Genomic DNA, 18,103 nt, shown 5'->3' with positions numbered 1-18,103 from the left:
AATTAACCATTCAGAAGTCGTTGGTAGCCTAATAACGAGCAGTTTCAGGGGATGGTTGGATAGAAGCTGAATTGCAGTGGGTTGAAAGGAGAAAAGAAAGTAACACAGCAAAATACAGACTCTGCTCCATAGTAGCTTATGTGGGAGCACTTTTGTCTTGAGTTTGCACCCATGCAGTTTTATTTGATTTGACATAATCTTGACTCTCTGATGTACGCTTTAATTTTCAAAACTAAGTGAGAGAGGCAGACAAAACAAGTTTATTGGTGTGATTGACATATCTGTAAAGTTGATCAGATTACTCTAGAGCCTAATGTCCCACCTTTGCTATGTTTGTTAACTTTCATAAAAGGGCACTGGCTTTATAAAGATAGCAGTCAGAAATATGATAATAAAATATTATAATTCAATGTCAATTCATTGATCCTAATAATAGCTACATTTCTTTTTCGTAACTTTATTCTTTTTTTTATTTTTATTTTGGGTCTTCATTGCTGCGCACAGGCTTTCTCTAGTTGTGGCGAGTGGCAGGCTCCTCTTCGTTGCGGTGCGTGGGCTTCTCATTGCGGTGGCTTCTCTTGTTGCGGAGCATGGGCTCTAGAGAGCAGGCTCAGTAGTTGTGGCGCACGGGCTTAGTTGCTCCCCGGCATGTGGGATCTTCCCGGACCAGGGATCGAACCCATGTCCCCTGCATTGGCAGGCAGATTCTCAACCACCAAGGAAGTCCAATAGCTACATTTCCTTTTCTTACTATATGAAAACCTAACATCAGAACACTCTGCTCTTATTCTATGTCATAGAATAAAAATTTTGGCTAAGATGGAACCTTACCAACGTAGTTTTACAGCATGTGCATTACTTTCTTTCACTTGGCTTATCCACAGAAGGAGCTTAAAAAGTGGGATGAGTTTGAAGATGTTTTGGAGGAGAGGAGGCATGTCAGTGACCTGAAATTTGCCATGAAATGCTACACACCTCTTGTCTACAAGGGAATTACTCCTTGCAAGCCAAGTGAGATTAAATGTAGTGTTCTCAATTCTGAAGAGGTTCATTATGTCATTAAACAGGTAAGTGATTCTCTCTTCAGCCATAGCCAGATTTGTTCATTGTCAGCAAGTTCTATCTCTTCTTGATTCTATGAATTTATTTTGCTATTTTTAATGTATCTTTTTAGATTTTGCTATATTTGGCACATTCATCAAATGTTTATTGTACCCATAATGCGTCTTAGCCTCTTTGCTAGACATTGTGTCTAATAGCTAGTTGAGCAGCGTTCTTGACCTCTTAAGTCTATAGTCTAATAGGGAATTATGACAGTTGTGCAGTCAATTACAGTGAAATATGATACAAGACATGCTAATGGGAGGCCAGTGTACAGGGGCATTAATTAGTTATAAGAGCAACTAATTATGTGTCGGGAGTTAGAGAAGTGATTTATAAATGAGGCCTGAAAGATGTTTGGAGGTTTTCCAGGTGAAGTGGGTGAAGAAGAGTGTTCCTAGCAGACCAAATAACTTTTTCCCTGTGGTTTTCAGCCTCATGGCACATTAAAATTATTCAGGGAGGGGCTTCCCTGGTGGCACAGTGGTTAAGAATCTGCCTGCCAATGCAGGGGACACAGGTTCGTGCCCTGGTCCGGGAAGATCCCACATGCCGCGGGACAGCTGGGCCCGTGCACCACAGCTAGTGAGCCTGCGCTCTAGAGCCTGCGAGCCACAACTGCTGAGCCTGCGTGCCACAACTACTGAAGTCCGTGCGACTAGAGCCCGTGCTCCACAACAAGAGAAGCCACCGCAGTGAGAAGCCCACGCACCACAATGAAGAGTAGCCCCCACTCGCCGCAACTAGAGAAAGCCCGCGCACAGCAATGAAGATCCAACACAGCCAAAAACAAAAAAAATAAAATAAATAAACTTTTTTTAAAAAAAAGAATGTTTAAAAAAAAAATTATTGAGGGAGCTTTTAAAAATCCCTGTACCTACGTCTCACCCTCATACCAATTAAATCAGAATGTCAGGAGTGAGGAACCAGGCATCTGAAGTTTTTTAAAAGCCCAGTGAATTCCAAAGTATAGTGAAGTTTGGGAACCACCAGCTTATTTTAAGGAGAAGAGCGCATGTATGTTCATGGTATTGAGAGATGTTCAATGGAACCAGACTGAAGAGAGCAAAGAAGGGGTAATGACAAGAATTGGGACGGGAGAGGAAAGCAGGGGCCACATCGTGAAGGGCTTTGAAAACCGTCTAAAGGAACTAGATTTATGCTACATACAGTGCAAAGCCATGGAAGGGTTTCAGGTTGCAGTGTGGCATGATCAGTTTATGTTTTAGAAACACCGTTCTGCAGAAAAAGGAGACAGGAAGGCTGTGTGTGATGCTCCTGCTGTAATCCCTTTGTAGGACCACAGCTGCCTGGACTGGTAAGTGGTTGTAGAAACAGAGAAATGGACAGATTTAAGAAATGACTGAGATAGGGACTTAAAAGAGGGCTTAGGAGAGAAGCTGTGCTCTGTTTTGCACACGTCATTTGAGGACATCCAGATAGAGATCCTTGGCAGGCATGATCGGAGCTCCCCGATGGCGGGCTCTTGTATCGTATCGTGCTCCTGCGCCTTGAGGTTCACGGAGAGATCCTGCTTCTTTGACTTTTAACTGGAGGTTAGTCAGGTTTGTGGCCTTGGGAAAATTCTTCATTTTGCGGCGACAGTGGCGTTGGGGGCTGCGTCACACGGCTTGCGGGATATTAGTTCCCTGACCGGGGATGGAACCCAGGCCCAGTGACAGCACGGTGTCCTAGCCACTGGACCGCCAGGGAGCTCCCAGGAAAATTATTTCTTATCTTTATTATTTGCTGTCTCTTTTATTCTGATTCGGACATGTGACCTATGCTCTTAATCGTATTGTTGTGATCTATCTTGGGGAATCTATTAATCTTGTCTGACTGAAGTTATTTCATAAGTGGAGTCAAGTTCTCTGTCTCTCTCTCTCTTTTTTAAATTGCTGTATTCCTGGTGCCTAGCATATAGTACACATTCAATAAATATTTCTTGAATTAATGAATGGAAAAAAAATACTTTGGTCCTATCCACAGAGATTGTGGTTTAATTGGTCTAGGTTAGGACCCAGGCATTTCTCTTTTCTTCTTCTTTTTTTTTTTAAGTTTCCCCATGAAATTCTTTTTTTTGGGGGGGGGGTGGCGGTACGCGGGCCTCTGACTGTTGTGGCCTCTCCCATTGCGGAGCACAGGCTCTGGACGCGCAGGCTCAGCAGCCATGGCTCACGGGCCCAGCCGCTCCGCGGCATGTGGGATCTTCCCAGACTGGGGCACGAACCCGTGTCCCCTGCATGAGCAGGTGGACCCTCAACCACTGCATCACCAGGGAAGCCCTCCCCATGTAATTCTGATGCACAGCCAGGTTAAGTGTGACTGATTTAAGCCAGTGTTTTTCAGACTTGGATGTACTGCTGAGAAAAATCATATAATCAAGGTAGATTGGAATTATTATAAATTCTTGATTACGCAGCACACTTGGGCCCTCTGTGTTACCCAGTCATTGATTGTTTCCCTAGTAAACTCTCTCCCTTTCTCCAAAATGGCAGTTCCAGTTACCCCATTCTCCTTGAACCTCCGACCCTACCTTCTCCGCTGACTCTGGACAGATGACTTTTCTTCCTACTTCACAAAGAAAATTTAAGCCATTACATGAGTGAGAGCTGTTTCAGCTCTCTGAGATCAGGCTCCTAATTTACCTGCATCTAACACCCATCATTTTCTTCTTCCCTCCTACTAGAATGTAACAGGGACCCCCTTCTGTTCGAGTTTAATCTCTCCCTACTCCTTGGCTCCGAATTCCCCTCCCCCTCCTCCTCCGGAACTTTGTTTGTCGTCTGTCCCCTCAGTTGTCTCAACTTCTTCCTTGCTATCAGCTCTTTACCGTCAGCATTTAACATGCTCACTTCTCTTCCAACTTAGACTTCCTTTGACCACATTCCTTCTCTACTTACTACCCATCTCTTCCTTTCCCACTTCTGCTCTGCTCTTTGAAGGAGTTGGCTGTGTTTTCTATGCTCGTTGCCCTTTCTCACCCTTCATGTACCACTCAACTCACTGGAATCTGATATCCAGGCCCTGTAGGAGCTCTTCCCAAGATGGTGAATGGCCTCCTTCCTCGTGGCTAAAATCAACCTCATTCAAATCCTGGATAGCTTTAGGTACACGCTCTCTCCTTTCCATGACACCATACTCTCCTGCTTACCCACCACATCTTTTTGATTATTTCCCAGTTGTCTTTATGGGCTTCTCTTCCTTTGCCTGTCTCTTTAAATGCTGCTGTTGCTCAAGATTTTGTTCTAGCCCCTTCTTATCTACCCACTCACTGGGCAGTTTTATTTATTGCCAGAATTTTAAGTACCTTCCTTATGCTAATATCTCTGTATTATAATATTACCATATGAAAATAATATATTATTATAAGTAATATAGATAATTAGTATCTATTGCTTCAGCCCAGATCTCTTTTGAGTTTCATACATATATTTTTATAGTTTATTGGGTATCCAGTTGGAAATTCCAAAAGCACTCCAAAAGCATTCAAGATGTCTAAATCAAAGTCTTGGATCCACCCCACCCCTGTACTGTGTATATCCCGCCCTCCCACCCAGATTGTCCTGTCTCTAAGAATGCCCGCCCTCCCATATGCTAGTTGCTCAAACCAAAAATCTGGATGCCATCTTCAACTTCTTACTTTCCTCTCACACACTCTCAGGCACTAAGAGCTGCTGATGTGCTCTGCTAAAAATGATGTACCCTCCTAAAACTAGCACTTGTCTACCTCTTTCCATCCCTGCTGCCACTTCTCCAGCTGAGGCTGCCTTTATCTTGCAGAGTGCAATAGCAGCCATTGAAGGGGCTTTAGCCAAAGAAGGATGTGATGACTTCTGCGTTTAAGAGACTGCCCAGGTTTGTGACATGGAGAAGAGACTGAAGAGGGACATCACTGGGGACAAGGAGTTGTAAGACCGTTGCTTCTCTCAGGTTTCCAGGGAGAGGGATCTGTAGGGACAGCATATCAGCTGGGCAAATGAGAAGCCCAGGTGCACAGAATAAGAGGCCAGGTCATTCTCTTCTTCTCTGCTTTCCTCCAGTGCCTTCTGAACAAACTGGCCTTTTCACCTGTGTTCTTCACCTATCCAAGTCCTTCCTGTTCCCAGGGGTCTTGTCTTTCCTACTCCCCAGCCGTCTCAACTGGCTCAGACTGGCATGAGCATTTTCTGTCTCGAGGAAGGTCCTCTCCTGGCAATGTATTCTTTCTTTTTAATGCTCCAGTTCTGTCTTTCCCTTCTGATCCTGACTCCTCAGATGTGTAGGCTGTGGGACTTCCCTGGTGGTGCAGTGGTGGAGAATCTGCCTGCCAATGCAGGGGACACAGGTTTGATCCCTGCTCAGGGAAAATCCCACATGCTGCGGAGCAACTAAGCCTGTGCGCCACAGCTACTGAGCCTGCACTGTAGAGCCCGCGAGCCACAACTACTGAGCCCGTGTGCCTAGAGCCCGTGCTCCGCAGCAAGAGAAGCCACCGCATTGAGAAGCCCATGCACCGCAAGAAAGAGCAGCCCCCGCTCGCCGCAACTAGAGAAAGCCCGCGCACAGCAACGAAGACCCAACGCAGCCAAAAATAAATCAATCAAATAAATAAATTTTTTAAAAAAACAAAAAAAGAGCTGCAACAATCTACTGAAAGTAACTACTAAGTGTATGCTCTCGGACACTAGATCTTGAGCAACAACTTATTTTAGAGAATTTGGATGTAAGCTTAAACTCTATCAATTTAAATTAAAAAGAAAACATACCATTTTGAGTTATATAATAACATTGGTCCATTTGGAACTGGTCCTACTGATTTGAGCAAAAAGAATTTTGACTTTTTTTTTTCCCCAGAAATTTATCCCTGCTTTCCCTTTTCTTGTAGCTTTCCAGGGAATCCCTTCAATCTGCCGAGGTCCTGCGAGAGGAAGCCTGTGAGATCCTGGATGAAATGAACCACAAACTGCGTCTGGGAGCCATTCGGTTCTGTGCCTTTGCCCTGAGCAAAATATTTAAACAAATTTTCTCAAAAGTGTGTGTAAATGAAGAAGGTATTCAGAAAGTGAGTATTGCTTGTAAAAAAGCAATCTCTTCTTCAATCCCTCACAATTTATTCAAGTCAAAGGCATCCCGCTTTGCACTAGATGAGCAGGCCCTGGTTAGCAGGTGGCATCCAGCCTGCACAGAAAAGACTCCACCTCTCTGCAGGGTGTTTTTTCCTCTTACCTTCACATCTGCAGGCTTCAGACAAACTAACTTAGTCACTTAGTCATAGACTTTACAGACTGTCAGATGTTCATAGAGTTACAGAAGTAGTCCAGAGGAGTTCTATATATTCTTCACCAAGATTCCCCTACAACATGTTCTTTTTCCTTTCCTCACACACCTTTCTGGTGTATTTTCCCTATAAACAAGGACATTCTCTTATGGTGTAATTATCAAAATAAGCAAATTAACATTGACACAGTGCTGGTAATACATATCTTATTCATGTTTCACCAGCTGTCCCAGCTGTGTCCTGTATAGGCAAAAGAAAGTCCTGCATCATGTGTTACAGTCAGCTTACATGTCTCTTTAGACTCTTTTAATCTAGAGCAATTACTTAGTCTTTGTTTGTGTTTCATGATATTACTTTTGAAGAAATCAGGCCAGTTATATTCTAGCGTCCCTTGATTTGGGTTTGAGGTGTTTTCTCGATTAGGCTCAGGTCGTGTCCTTCTCAGTGTTTCAGCCCAGAAGCACGCGGCCTCTGCCTGCCTGTTCCTGGTGATGTTCACGTTCGTCAGTTGGCTACAGAGCTCTTTGCCAGGCTCTTCGCCACTGTAGAGTTACCCTTTGTCCCCCTGTAATTAATAAGTATCTTGGGACAAGAGACTTTAAGGATGCTTCAGTATCCTGTTTTTCGTCATACTTTCCTCCACTCGTTTTTACAGCCACTGATGTTTTTTGCTTTAATCAGTTATTATTCTTACGATTGCCAAATGGTGATTTTTCTAATTCTGTCACTCCTGTCATTTAATTGTTTACTTTTTTCTGAAAGCAAGAGCTTTCCCTATGAAGATTATTTCTATTCATTTGTTTTTAATGCCTTTTTTCTCTTACTAGGAAGCTCTTACCTTCACCAGCCTTCCTCCTCATGCCTTTTAATGCTTTGTTTTTATTCAGTCATCTACTTTGCTTCCAAGTATTTCTTCCTGCTGTGACTGATTTCTGGATTGCTGACTTACCGTCTGCATCTCTGTCGGAGAACGTTTGATACAGTGTTGGGAGCGGGTGATGTTGCTGGCTGTGTCTTAACTGATCACAGACTACCTTGCCTCAGTGGATTATGTACTTAGATTTCAGGAAAACAGACACACGTTGACACAGTGGGTATTCTTGAGATTGACAGCCCGAGGAATGGATGGGGAAGCTCGGATGCATCCCTCCCTGCTACAAGGCACCCACTCTCCCTGACAGTGAGCCCAGTGCATAAATAGAGAAATACCATGCCTTTCCTTGGTCCTAACAATTCGTAATTTTTTTTAATCTCCCTGAGAGAAGTTTTGTTTTCTCTTCCTACAAACTACCAGTCAGTCCAGTGCGGTGGCTGACAGTTGACTTTTTAATTGCGGCTGACAGATCCAGTCTTAGCTCCACCATGTCCTAGAGGCATATGCCCATGTCACAAATGAGGAAGCTAAGGCTTAGGCCTTATGTACAAATACGTGGTATTAGACAATATGCCTGTAAAATGCTTCATATGCTTCTCAACTAATGCCTGTTAGTGAGCATCACCATTATTATGATGATCTGTAAAATTTATCTTTGCCGTTCTTGCGTTACGTGAGATTATTTAACTAGAACTCTGAAATAAGTTTTGTGTACGTGGAAGGGAGACAGAAGAACATTACTCGTATTCCCTCTGTACATACGCACATTCTTCCATTTTCTGATTTAAGATACAATTTTAATAATGTGAAAGCTGAAATTATTCAAAGTGTAACATTTGTTTTAAAGCTACAGCGAGCCATCCAGGAGCATCCTGTTGTTCTGTTGCCCAGTCATCGAAGTTACATTGACTTTCTGATGCTGTCTTTTCTTTTATACAACTACGACTTACCTGTGCCGGTCATAGCAGCAGGAATGGGTATGCATTGGTTTTCTCCCTTTTTTTAATTATAAAAATTAAGGCATTCACGGGAATGATTTTAACAGTGCCGAGGTCATTTGAAGAAAATTATGAGAATAGCCTCTCCCTTCTTTCTTTTTCTGTTTTTTGTTTTATTTATTTATTTATGTTTGGATGTGTTGGGTCTTGGTTGCTGCGCACGGGCTTTCTCTAGTTGGGGCGAGTGGGGGCTGCTCTTTGTTGTGGTGCGCGGGCTTCTCATTGCGGTGGCTTCTCTTGTTGCAGAGCACAGGCTCTAGACACGTGAGCATCAGTAGTTGTGGCACGCTGGCTCAGTAGCTGTGGCGCACGGGCTTAGCTGCTCCGCAGCACGTGGGATCTTCCCAGACCAGGGCTCCAACCCGTGTCCCCTGCATTGGCAGGTAGATTCCCAACCACTGCGCCACCAGGGAAGTCCCTCTCCCTTCTTTCTACAAGTCCCAGTGTTTAATAGTTTAGACTCTGTCCTCTGCACTGTGCTTTACTGTGCCTACCCAGACATCAGCAAGCATATATGTACATAGGGTTCTTGGTTCAGGTTGAAAAATGAGATTATACAACCTGGATGTATTACCTGCTGTTGTTATTTTTATTTGGTAATATATCAGTGGCTATCTCTGTAGGTCAGTAAATAGATCTAAATTCTTTTAACATGTTTTTCAATTGTGGTAAAATGCACAAGACATAAAATTTACCATCTTCAGCATTTTTTTTTTTTTGTGCCGTACGCAGGCCTCTCACCATTGTGGCCTCTCCCGTTGCGGAGCACAGGCTCCGGACGCACAGGCTCAGCCGCGGCATGTGGGATCTTCCCAGACCGGGGCATGAACCTGTGTCCCCTGCATCGGCAGGCAAACTCTCAACCACTGCGCCATCAGGGAAGCCCCTTCAGCATTTTTAAGTGCACATTCAGTAGCATTAAGTTCACATCGTTGTACTGTCATCCATCCACAGAAGTCTTTTCACCTTGCAAAACTGAAATTCTGTCCCCATTAAACACTCAACTCCTCATTCTGTTCTCCCTCCAGCCCCTGGCACCCAGCATTCTCCTTTCTATTCCTATGAATCTGACGGCTCCAGATACCTCCTGTAATGGAGTCAAACAGGATTTGTCCTTCTGTCGCTGGCTTATTTCACTCAGCGTAGCGTCCTCAAGGTTCATCCGTATTGTAGTGTCTGTCAGAATTTTCCTTTTTAAAGGCTGAATAATATTCCACTCTGTGTATATACCATATTTTGTTTATGCATTGATCCGTCCCTGGACACTGCGTTGCTTCCACTTTTTGGCTCTTGTGATTGGTGCTGCAGTGAGCATAGGTGAACAAATACCTGCTCGAGTGTCTGCTTTCAGTTCTTCCAGGTATACACCCAGAAGTAGAATTGCTGGGTTAGATGGTAATTTTATGTTTAACTTCTTGAGGAACCGCCATACTGTTCTCCACAGTCACTGCACCATGTTACATTCCCACCAACCGTGCACAAGGGTTCAGTTTCTCCACATCCTCACCAACACTTGTTATTTTCTGTTTCTTTAGGTTTTGGGGATTTTTTGTTTTTAATAATAGCCACCCTAATGGGTGTGAAGTGGTATCTCATCATGAGTTTGATTTGCATTTCCCTGGTGATTGATGATGTTGAGCATCTTTTCATATTCTTGTTGGCCAATTCTATATCTTCTTCAGAGGAGTATTCAAGTCCTTTTGGTTGGTTGTTTTCTTTGTTGTTGAATTGAAGGAGTTCTTTATATGTTCTGGATATTAACCCCTTATCAGATATGTGATTTGTGAATATTTTCTCCCATTTCACTCTGTTGATTATATCATTTGATGAGCAGAAGTTTTTAATTTTGGCATACAGTCGGCCCTCTGTATCCACGGGTTCTGCATCCCTGGATTCAACCAACTATTGATCAAAAATATTCAGGAAAAAAAACTCCAGAAAGTTCCAAAAAGCAATACTTGAATTTGCCATTCACAGGAAGCTGTTTACTTAGCAGTTACGTTGTATTTACAACTGTTTACATAGCAATTGTATTAGGAATTATAAGTAATCTGTAGATGATTTAAAGTGTATGAGGATGTGCTAGGTGATATACAAATACTCTGCCCTTTTATGTAAAGGACTTGAACATCCAAGTGTTGTGGTATCCATGGAGAGTCCTGGAACTAATGCCCCACAGGCTGCCCACGACCCCAGGGACAGCTGTAGTCCAGTTTATCTGTTGTTTCTTTTCTCTTCTGTGCTTTTGGTGTCATATCCAAGAAATCTTTGCCAAATCCAATGTCATGAAGCTTTTCCCCTAAATTTTCTTCTAAGAGTTTTATTGTCTTGGGTCTTATATTTAGGTCCTTGATCCATTTTGAGTTAATCTTTGTATGTGGTATGATTTTTTTGGTAAGGTTCCAACTTCATGTCTAACATTTTTATTGCTATATAATATTCAGCAGTGTATATGTATCATAATGTGGTAGTTTTGCTGTTACAAACAGGTTTTCAATATATTTTCATATTAGTGCTTTTATTTCTGTAGGATTGATTCCAAAAAAGTAGGATTGCTAAGGCAAATAAATTGTTGTTCATCTCCTTTATAAGCTAGCCAGGAAAGCTGGGGTTCAAGCCTACACCTTTGCTAATAAACATAGTAAACAGTAAAGTAAAAACTGCCAGGACCTTAAGCACTTTGAAAGCATTTCCATCTATGTAGACACGTGAGGAAGTTATTTGAAAATTAGGGAAAAATGAAAAGAACTGTTTTTAAATGGATGGTAGGACTCTTTCTCTCATTCTGGACTTGCTTTTCTTTTTTAATCTGTGCCACTAAAAGAAGACTGATATTTTCACCTGATGGGGTTAAAAAGGAAAGGTGAGAGCTGGTTTGGCCTGACTGTGCAGAGCATGGAGGATATATGTTGATCTGTCACTGAGGTCAGCAGCAACGCTGACTAAGGAAATTGGCATGATGGCACAGTTGAGGCTGTCCCATTGCCTGCTGTTGCCCCCAACTAGATCTAGCTGGTCTGGTTGTAAATGCAGAGGTGCATGGGGAGTGGGGTGCACAAGGTAACCTCCCAGCCAGCACCTGCCGACAGAGTCCCTTCTTTCCTTAATTCCATTAGATGTTTCTTCTTAAGATTAGGGGTGTCTTACATACATGAAATCTATCTTAATAGAATCTGGGTTGAGATATTCATAGAAAGCTTCAAGGTCTGCAAATCAACATTAACCGTTGTTTCTTCCATAGACTTCCTAGGAATGAAGATGGTTGGTGAGCTGCTGCGAATGTCGGGGGCGTTCTTCATGCGGCGGACCTTCGGGGGCGATCAGCTCTACTGGGCGGTGTTCGCCGAATATGTGAAGACTATGTTACGGGTAATGCAAATAATTACCGACTACTTGCAAGCTGTATTTTCTTTTCATTGAAGTTTGTTCTAAGGTCTTACTTAAATTCGTGACTTTTTCTTCCTTTTTGTTTTTTCTTTTGTTTCAATAGAGACTTTTTTAATATAAATTTATTTAGTTAGTTAGTTATTTTTGGCTGCGTTGGGTCTTCGTTGCTGCGCGCGGGCTTTCTTTTTAGTTGTGGCGAGCGGGGGCTGCTCTTTGTTGTGGTGCGCGGGCTTCTCGTTGAGGTGGCTCCTCTCATCGTGGAGCACGGGCTGTAGGCGTGAGGGCTTCAGTAGTTGTGGCTCACGGGCTGTAGAGCGCAGGCTCCGTAGTTGTGGCGCACGGGCTTAGTTCCCGGACCAGGGCTCAAACCTGTGTCCCCTGCATCGGCAGGCGGATTCTTATCCACTGCTCCACCAGGGAAGCCCTAAATTCGCAATTTCTGAATGGACTGCTTAGCTGATTTTTCCCCCTTGAGGAATGAGGAATGTGCATAACCTCCGCAATCTGTTTACTCTGTGTGACTCTCTTGTCTAAGTTTCACTGTGAGCAGTGTTTGCTCAGAGGGCTGGGGAGGGAACTCGGGAAAAGGAATCAAAAGAAGCATTTATCACTTTGAGAGTAGGCAATGGGTTTTGTGTTTGTTTGTCTTTTCTCTTTAAAGAATGGTTATGCTCCTGTTGAATTTTTCCTCGAAGGGACAAGAAGCCGCTCAGCCAAGACACTGACTCCAAAATTTGGTAGGTTCCTTACAGACTGAAGGAAAAACACAAACCCAGAGACTTCAGGCCTGGTGTCATCGTAGCTGCTAAATAGAACTTGACACTTTTTTTTGCAAGATGTTCTTTACTTTATAAGTGTAACTGTTTCTTTAACTTCGACTGGTTATATTTATGGGCTTGGTATATAATGTATACTTTTAGTATCTTCCTGTGGCCTTGTTTGCTTTCCCTTTCAATATGTCTGAACAATCATTTCTCCGTACACTTACAGGTCTTCTGAATATTGTGATGGAACCGTTTTTTAAAAGAGAAGTTTTTGATACCTACCTTGTTCCAATCAGCATCAGTTACGATAGGATATTAGAAGAAACTCTGTATGCTTATGAGCTCCTAGGGGTTCCTAAGCCGAAAGAATCTACAACTGTACGTAAAGGATAGCCAAGCTTGATTGTACTGGAATTTAAAGAAATTAAATTTCTTTAAATTTATATTTATTTATGATGTACTTTATACACCAAATGATTTCTGAATGTATTCCTGTTTTCTTTTCCCCTGTTGTGATACTCTCAGGGATTGTTGAAAGCCAGGAGGATTCTCTCTGAAAAGTTTGGAAATATTCATGTGTACTTCGGAGACCCTGTGTCGCTTCGATCTCTGGCAGCTGGGAGGATGGGTCGGAGCCCATATAACTTGGTTCCAAGGTGCAAGGCCTGTGTTTACATAACTGACATAGAAACAAGGATGAAAATCTGAAAGTGTAAACTGTGATTCTTGAGTTGACAACTTCTAGCACTGAAACTTGATTATCTGAGGTCACACCCCGGAGAAGCAGAAAGCTTCAATTAATATGTTCGCCGGACACTTACGTGTGGGATATATGCATTAAACATGCAAAGCCAGACAGTGCTCAAATGAACAAAACAAAACACAAGACCCACTGCCTACTCTCAAAGTAATAGATGCTTCTTTTGATTCCTTCTCCCCAAGCTCCCTCCCTAGTACCCTACTGACTTAAAAATGTGAGGAAATAAGCAGTTGTTAACAAGGCATGTACGGGAATTGTTGGGCACCGTTGGTAGGCCAGCCAAAGTATGTACTAAGCTTTGTTTTTGATCCTAGAAAGGATTGTTTAATAATAATGAGTGGGAGTGAGTCCCTGTCCTCAAGAAGGTTATAGTTTTGTGGGCAAGGAAATGTGTTAGCTTCTTTCAGGATGCAGGTACAGATACACATTTGGGTTTTCTTAATGTAGAGAAATACACCCGCAGGAGTAAAGGAGACAAATCGCCTGCCCAGCCCGGCTTCCATGACTGCGGCATCGTTCATAATTTATCTATAGCGCCAGTGGTCCCACAGCAGCTGGCAGCCTGGCTCGCAGCTTCATCAGCTGTCAGAAGCAGATGTTAGCTTTCTGCAGCCCCAAGCTTTCACTCTGTCTATCTCAAATTGGCCAGTGTATCCATTACCAGGGAGTCCTCATTGGCTACAGCTCTCACCTTAAGCCACCTTATTATGTGGCTGCTATTAGGTCCTATGCATATATCCTTGCTCCAGCCAGCTCTGGGTAGGTTCTGGATATCATCTGACTCAACGCTGGGTGGTCCACGCATGAGGAGTCTGTCAGGCAAGGACCGAGGCAGTGCTTAACAGGTGCCCTGAAGCTTCTCAGAAGGGCGGCGTAGCAGTCAGGCCAACGGTACAGCCTGTCAGTACAGGCGTGAGCAGTTGCCATACATATCATATCATCACCTGTTAGGTGTGTTCTCCAAGAGACATGTTCAAAGTACTGTGGATTCCCAGGAGACAGAGCAGATCAGTCCACGGGAAGAGGCATCAGTTTTCACAGAAGAAGTGATATAGCGCACTGACAAAGCAGCAGCAAGTGTTTTTTGTCTGTTTGTTTTGGCCTGGAACCAGGGATAATAGAACCAACCCTCTTACCTTGAGTATTTTTAATCACCTCTCAAGAGCACAGTCCAGAGACGAATAGACAAATCCCACTCTTGTAAAGTGGAAGTGTATTTTTGCAGCGTGACCTGAGAGAATGCAGTTGGCAGAAAGTATGAGAAACCTTCTGAAGGGTCTGTCTCCTCCCACTCCCTCTGCACTCACGTTGTCGAAGTAGCAGAACTGTAATTGGTTGTTCTGTATTCTTCCTTTTAGATATATTCCTCAGAAACAGTCAGAGGACATGCATGCCTTTGTCACTGAAGTTGCCTACAGAATGCAGCTCCTGCAAATTCAGAACCTGGTTGTGAGCCCGTGGCCACTAATAGTTGCTGTTCTGCTTCAGAACCGGCCATCCATGGACTTTGATGCCCTATTGGAAAAGACTTTATGGCTGAAAGGCTTAGCCCAGGCCTTCGGGGGGTTTCTCACTTGGCCTGGTATGTATGTGGGACATATGTGGTGATAATGCTTGCTTTTATTATTTCTTAATTTGGAAAAGTTGTAGCCTAGACGTGAAAGGAACCCATACAGGACTTTAAGCAAAGCATTGCTCATAGAAAGAAAGCCTAATCTGTTTTTATCACTCCAGGACATTAAAGGTAGCATATCACTTATTTGAGAATAATTGTTTACATGTCATTTCTCCCTATGAGACTCTTGAGTAGACGGAGGACCAGTATACCCTCCCTTTTGCTGCCTCGCAGAGCAGAGGATAAATAGTGACTCTTTGTACTCCACATGTTCCTCCCTCTACACCCACCTCTTTCTTTTTTTTCTTTTAAACTTTTTAAAAATTTTTTATTTTTTTTTAATTTTTGGCTGCGTTGGTCTTCGTTGCTGCGCGCGGGCTTTCTTTAGCTGCGGCGAGCGGGGGCCACTCTTCGTTGCGGTGCGCGGGCTTCTCATTGCAGTGGCTTCTCTTGTTGTGGAGCACGGGCTCTAGGCTCGCAGGCTGTAGAGCGCAGGCTCAGTAGTTGCGGCACACGGGCTTAGTTGCTCCGCAGCATGTGGGATCTTCCTGGACCGGGGCTCGAACCTGTGTCCCCTGCATTGGCAGGCGGGCTCTCAACCACTGCGCCACTGGGGAAGCCGCTACACCCACCTCATTCTCCACATTGTGTTTGCAACCCGTTTGCCTCACTGGATTGTAAGGATTAAAAGGGCTGGTCTTGGAGAGCTGTATACAATTCTCTGATAATAAGAACTTTGTAGAAACCTCATTGGAGTTACGAAGACCTTGCTGGGGGTTTGGGATGTATATGACAATAGTTAGCTTAAGTTGTTTTCAATCTCTTTGATTTAACATCGTAGAGACTACAATTGGAAATGCAATCTTTTTAAGACCGGATAATTATTTATAGTCAAGTATTTACTGTCCACTCATTAAACCTATACTGAGTACCTAGTGGGTTCTGGGAACTACCAGGGGTACAAAGATGAACTAGATGCAACCCCTGTTCTGGAGGTTCTGCTGGTGTGTAGCAGACAGGGTGGGTAAAGTAATGTGTAAACTAGTAGAGAGGGCTCAGTGACATAAAGACAAAGAGCTATGGACAGATTGCTGGGGCTTTACTGAGACTGCTGTGTAGGAAAGGGCCCACACACAGGGAAGATTTCATAGAAGTTACTTGAACCCATCTTGGTGGGACGGTAGGAGCTCTTCAGGAAGACAGATGGAGAGGGGCTTTGTTAATGTAAGGATCAGGAAACATGCGATGGCGGGTGTGACAGCACCGGGCATCCCTTGAGCTGCTGGCGGTTGGTAACATTAGAACATTGGCTCTGGGAAGGGAGTGATGGAGACGGAGATGTGGACAGAGGCTGGATCATAGAGGCCCGCTGCCTGGGGATCTGGACTGGAGTCTGTAGGTCACAGGATGCAGACATGGGTTTTAGGCAGGGAAGTGTGACGGATTGGCCTTTAGCAAGCAGCCTGGTGTCAGGTTTTTGTTTTTTTTTTTTTAATAGGGAAGTATGTTTTTGTTCTTTTATTTTGGCTGCGCTGAGTCTTAGTTGCGGTTCCCGTGCTCGGTAGTTGTGGTGCACGGGCTTAGTTGCCCCGTGGCATGCGGGATCTGGTTCCCCGACCAGGAATCGGACCCGGGGCCCCTGCATTGGAAGCGTGGAGTTTTACCCACTGGACCACCAGGGAAGGCCCCTGATGTCAGTTTTTGTTTGTTTTGGGTTTTTTTTTTTTTTTGCGGTAAGTGGGCCTCTCACTGCTGTGCCCTCTCCCGCTGCAGAGCACAGGCTCCCGGACGCGCAGGCTCAGCGGCCACGGCTCACGGGCCCAGCCGCTCCGCGGCATGCGGGATCTTCCCAGACCGGGGCACGAACCCGCGTCCCCTGCATCGGCAGGCGGACTCTCAACCACTGCGCCACCAGGGAAACCCTCTGATGTCAGTTTTAAAGATGGACCATGGTGGGGAGAAACTGGAGGCAGGGAGACAAGCGAGAAGGTTGCCGTGCGTAGATGAGAACTCCGGAAGCCGAGTCAGGCAGCGGCAGAAGGCGGTGTGGCCGAGAGGCCGGGAAGAATTGCCGACAGGAGTGCCGGCCGGTAGAGCGCGGGTCGCCGGGAGGGAAGTAGAGACGAATCCAAATCCCAGTGTCGTTGACGGCCTGATGGGAAGCAGAGGACACGTGGACTGTAACACAAGGCAGAAAGGCGTGAAAGAGGAACGTTTGGCCCAGAAACGTGTGCAAGCAGAGGCGCCTGTCTTCCTGAGCTGCCGGTTTTTCAAGAGGGGATAAATATGTGGCCATTCCACAGCGAAAAGTACCTGTGCAGCTGCCACGACAACTCCAGTTGTTACAAAGTGAGGGCCGCTTGGTATCCAAGTACCAGAAATCATGTAGTTATCAAACACTATTCCTAATTTAGAACATGTCATGTATATTCGGTTCCTTTTTGCCTTTTTACCCAGATTATTATTACCCAGATTATTATTATTCTTAAGCATCCCATCTAGGCCTTTTTATGATATACATATCATTATAGTGTATGTGTAAGATAAATCATTTTGTATTATATATGTGATATCATGTGCTGCGTCCTTACCTTGAGCAAGCTGAGACAGGCAGATGAGTCCAGAGCGAATGTGATCGGGTCCGAAAGGAAAACCACACCTCCCACTTGTCCCTTCCGTGACGCACTAGCAGAGCCTGTCGCCCAGCTCGAGCAGCGCGCCTGCCTAACACGCCTGTCAGCCAGCTCTTTGGCTCAGGGGAACAACAAAAGTATTTCCCTTATCAAGCATGTTGTTAAATATCACCATCTCTTTATTGTACTTATAATCCTAACTCCTTGGCTTTCTCTAGGCCAGTGTAGTGTCAGGGGATGACTTACCAGGAACTGTTAGGAGCCGCTTCAGTTCTCTTTGATGTCGGAAAACCAGAAACATCTCCTCGGCATCCCTCTGTGCTCAGAGAGACCTGAAGCTAGGAGAGTGCCTCTCTGGGCTGCCCGAGGGTTGACCTGCAAAGTGGTAAAGCGATATTCTTGCCATCTCGGAATTGGTCTAAGCGAGGTGTGTGTATGTGTGTATGAAGCATGTCTTCTTGTCTTAGTATTCTTAAATTCCCATATATGTGATTTTCTTGTCATGTAACTTGCAATGACAAAACCTTGGTTCCTGGGGAAGTGTTGGTTTTCAGGGTGGGAATTGATGTGCATTTCAGAATGGCTGACAGATTTGGAGTAGATAAGAAAGCATGTTACATGTCCTCAGAGAGAGTTGATTTATGAAATAGTGCTTTTAAAATATCCTTCACATATGGTATCATTAACCTCAATTGGTGGAGCCTAAAACCC

General features: G+C 44.3%; 1 protein-coding gene across 3 annotated transcripts in view; it reads left to right on the top strand.

The window, feature by feature from the left end:
• GNPAT (glyceronephosphate O-acyltransferase) overlaps positions 1 to 18,103 on the top strand; it is a 32,240-nt gene that overhangs the window by 8,119 nt on the left and 6,018 nt on the right. For 2 of the 3 annotated variants that reach the window (XM_059053323.2, XM_059053322.2), the window contains exons 2-9: positions 885 to 1,067; positions 5,969 to 6,145; positions 8,083 to 8,212; positions 11,475 to 11,602; positions 12,282 to 12,357; positions 12,611 to 12,762; positions 12,910 to 13,040; positions 14,503 to 14,726. In XM_059053323.2, the coding sequence (XP_058909306.1) occupies positions 960 to 1,067; positions 5,969 to 6,145; positions 8,083 to 8,212; positions 11,475 to 11,602; positions 12,282 to 12,357; positions 12,611 to 12,762; positions 12,910 to 13,040; positions 14,503 to 14,726 (1,126 nt within the window). In that variant the 5' untranslated portion in view covers positions 885 to 959. The remainder of the gene's footprint in view (positions 1 to 884; positions 1,068 to 5,968; positions 6,146 to 8,082; positions 8,213 to 11,474; positions 11,603 to 12,281; positions 12,358 to 12,610; positions 12,763 to 12,909; positions 13,041 to 14,502; positions 14,727 to 18,103) is intronic. The other variant, XM_067025723.1, reaches the window with a different exon arrangement.

The sequence above is a fragment of the Kogia breviceps genome, chromosome 2 (assembly GCF_026419965.1).
Source record: "Kogia breviceps isolate mKogBre1 chromosome 2, mKogBre1 haplotype 1, whole genome shotgun sequence".
In the NCBI taxonomy this organism is placed as follows: Eukaryota; Metazoa; Chordata; class Mammalia; order Artiodactyla; family Physeteridae; genus Kogia; species Kogia breviceps.
Note: the sequence above shows the minus strand (reverse complement) of the source record. Positions and strands in the feature narration are given on the sequence as shown.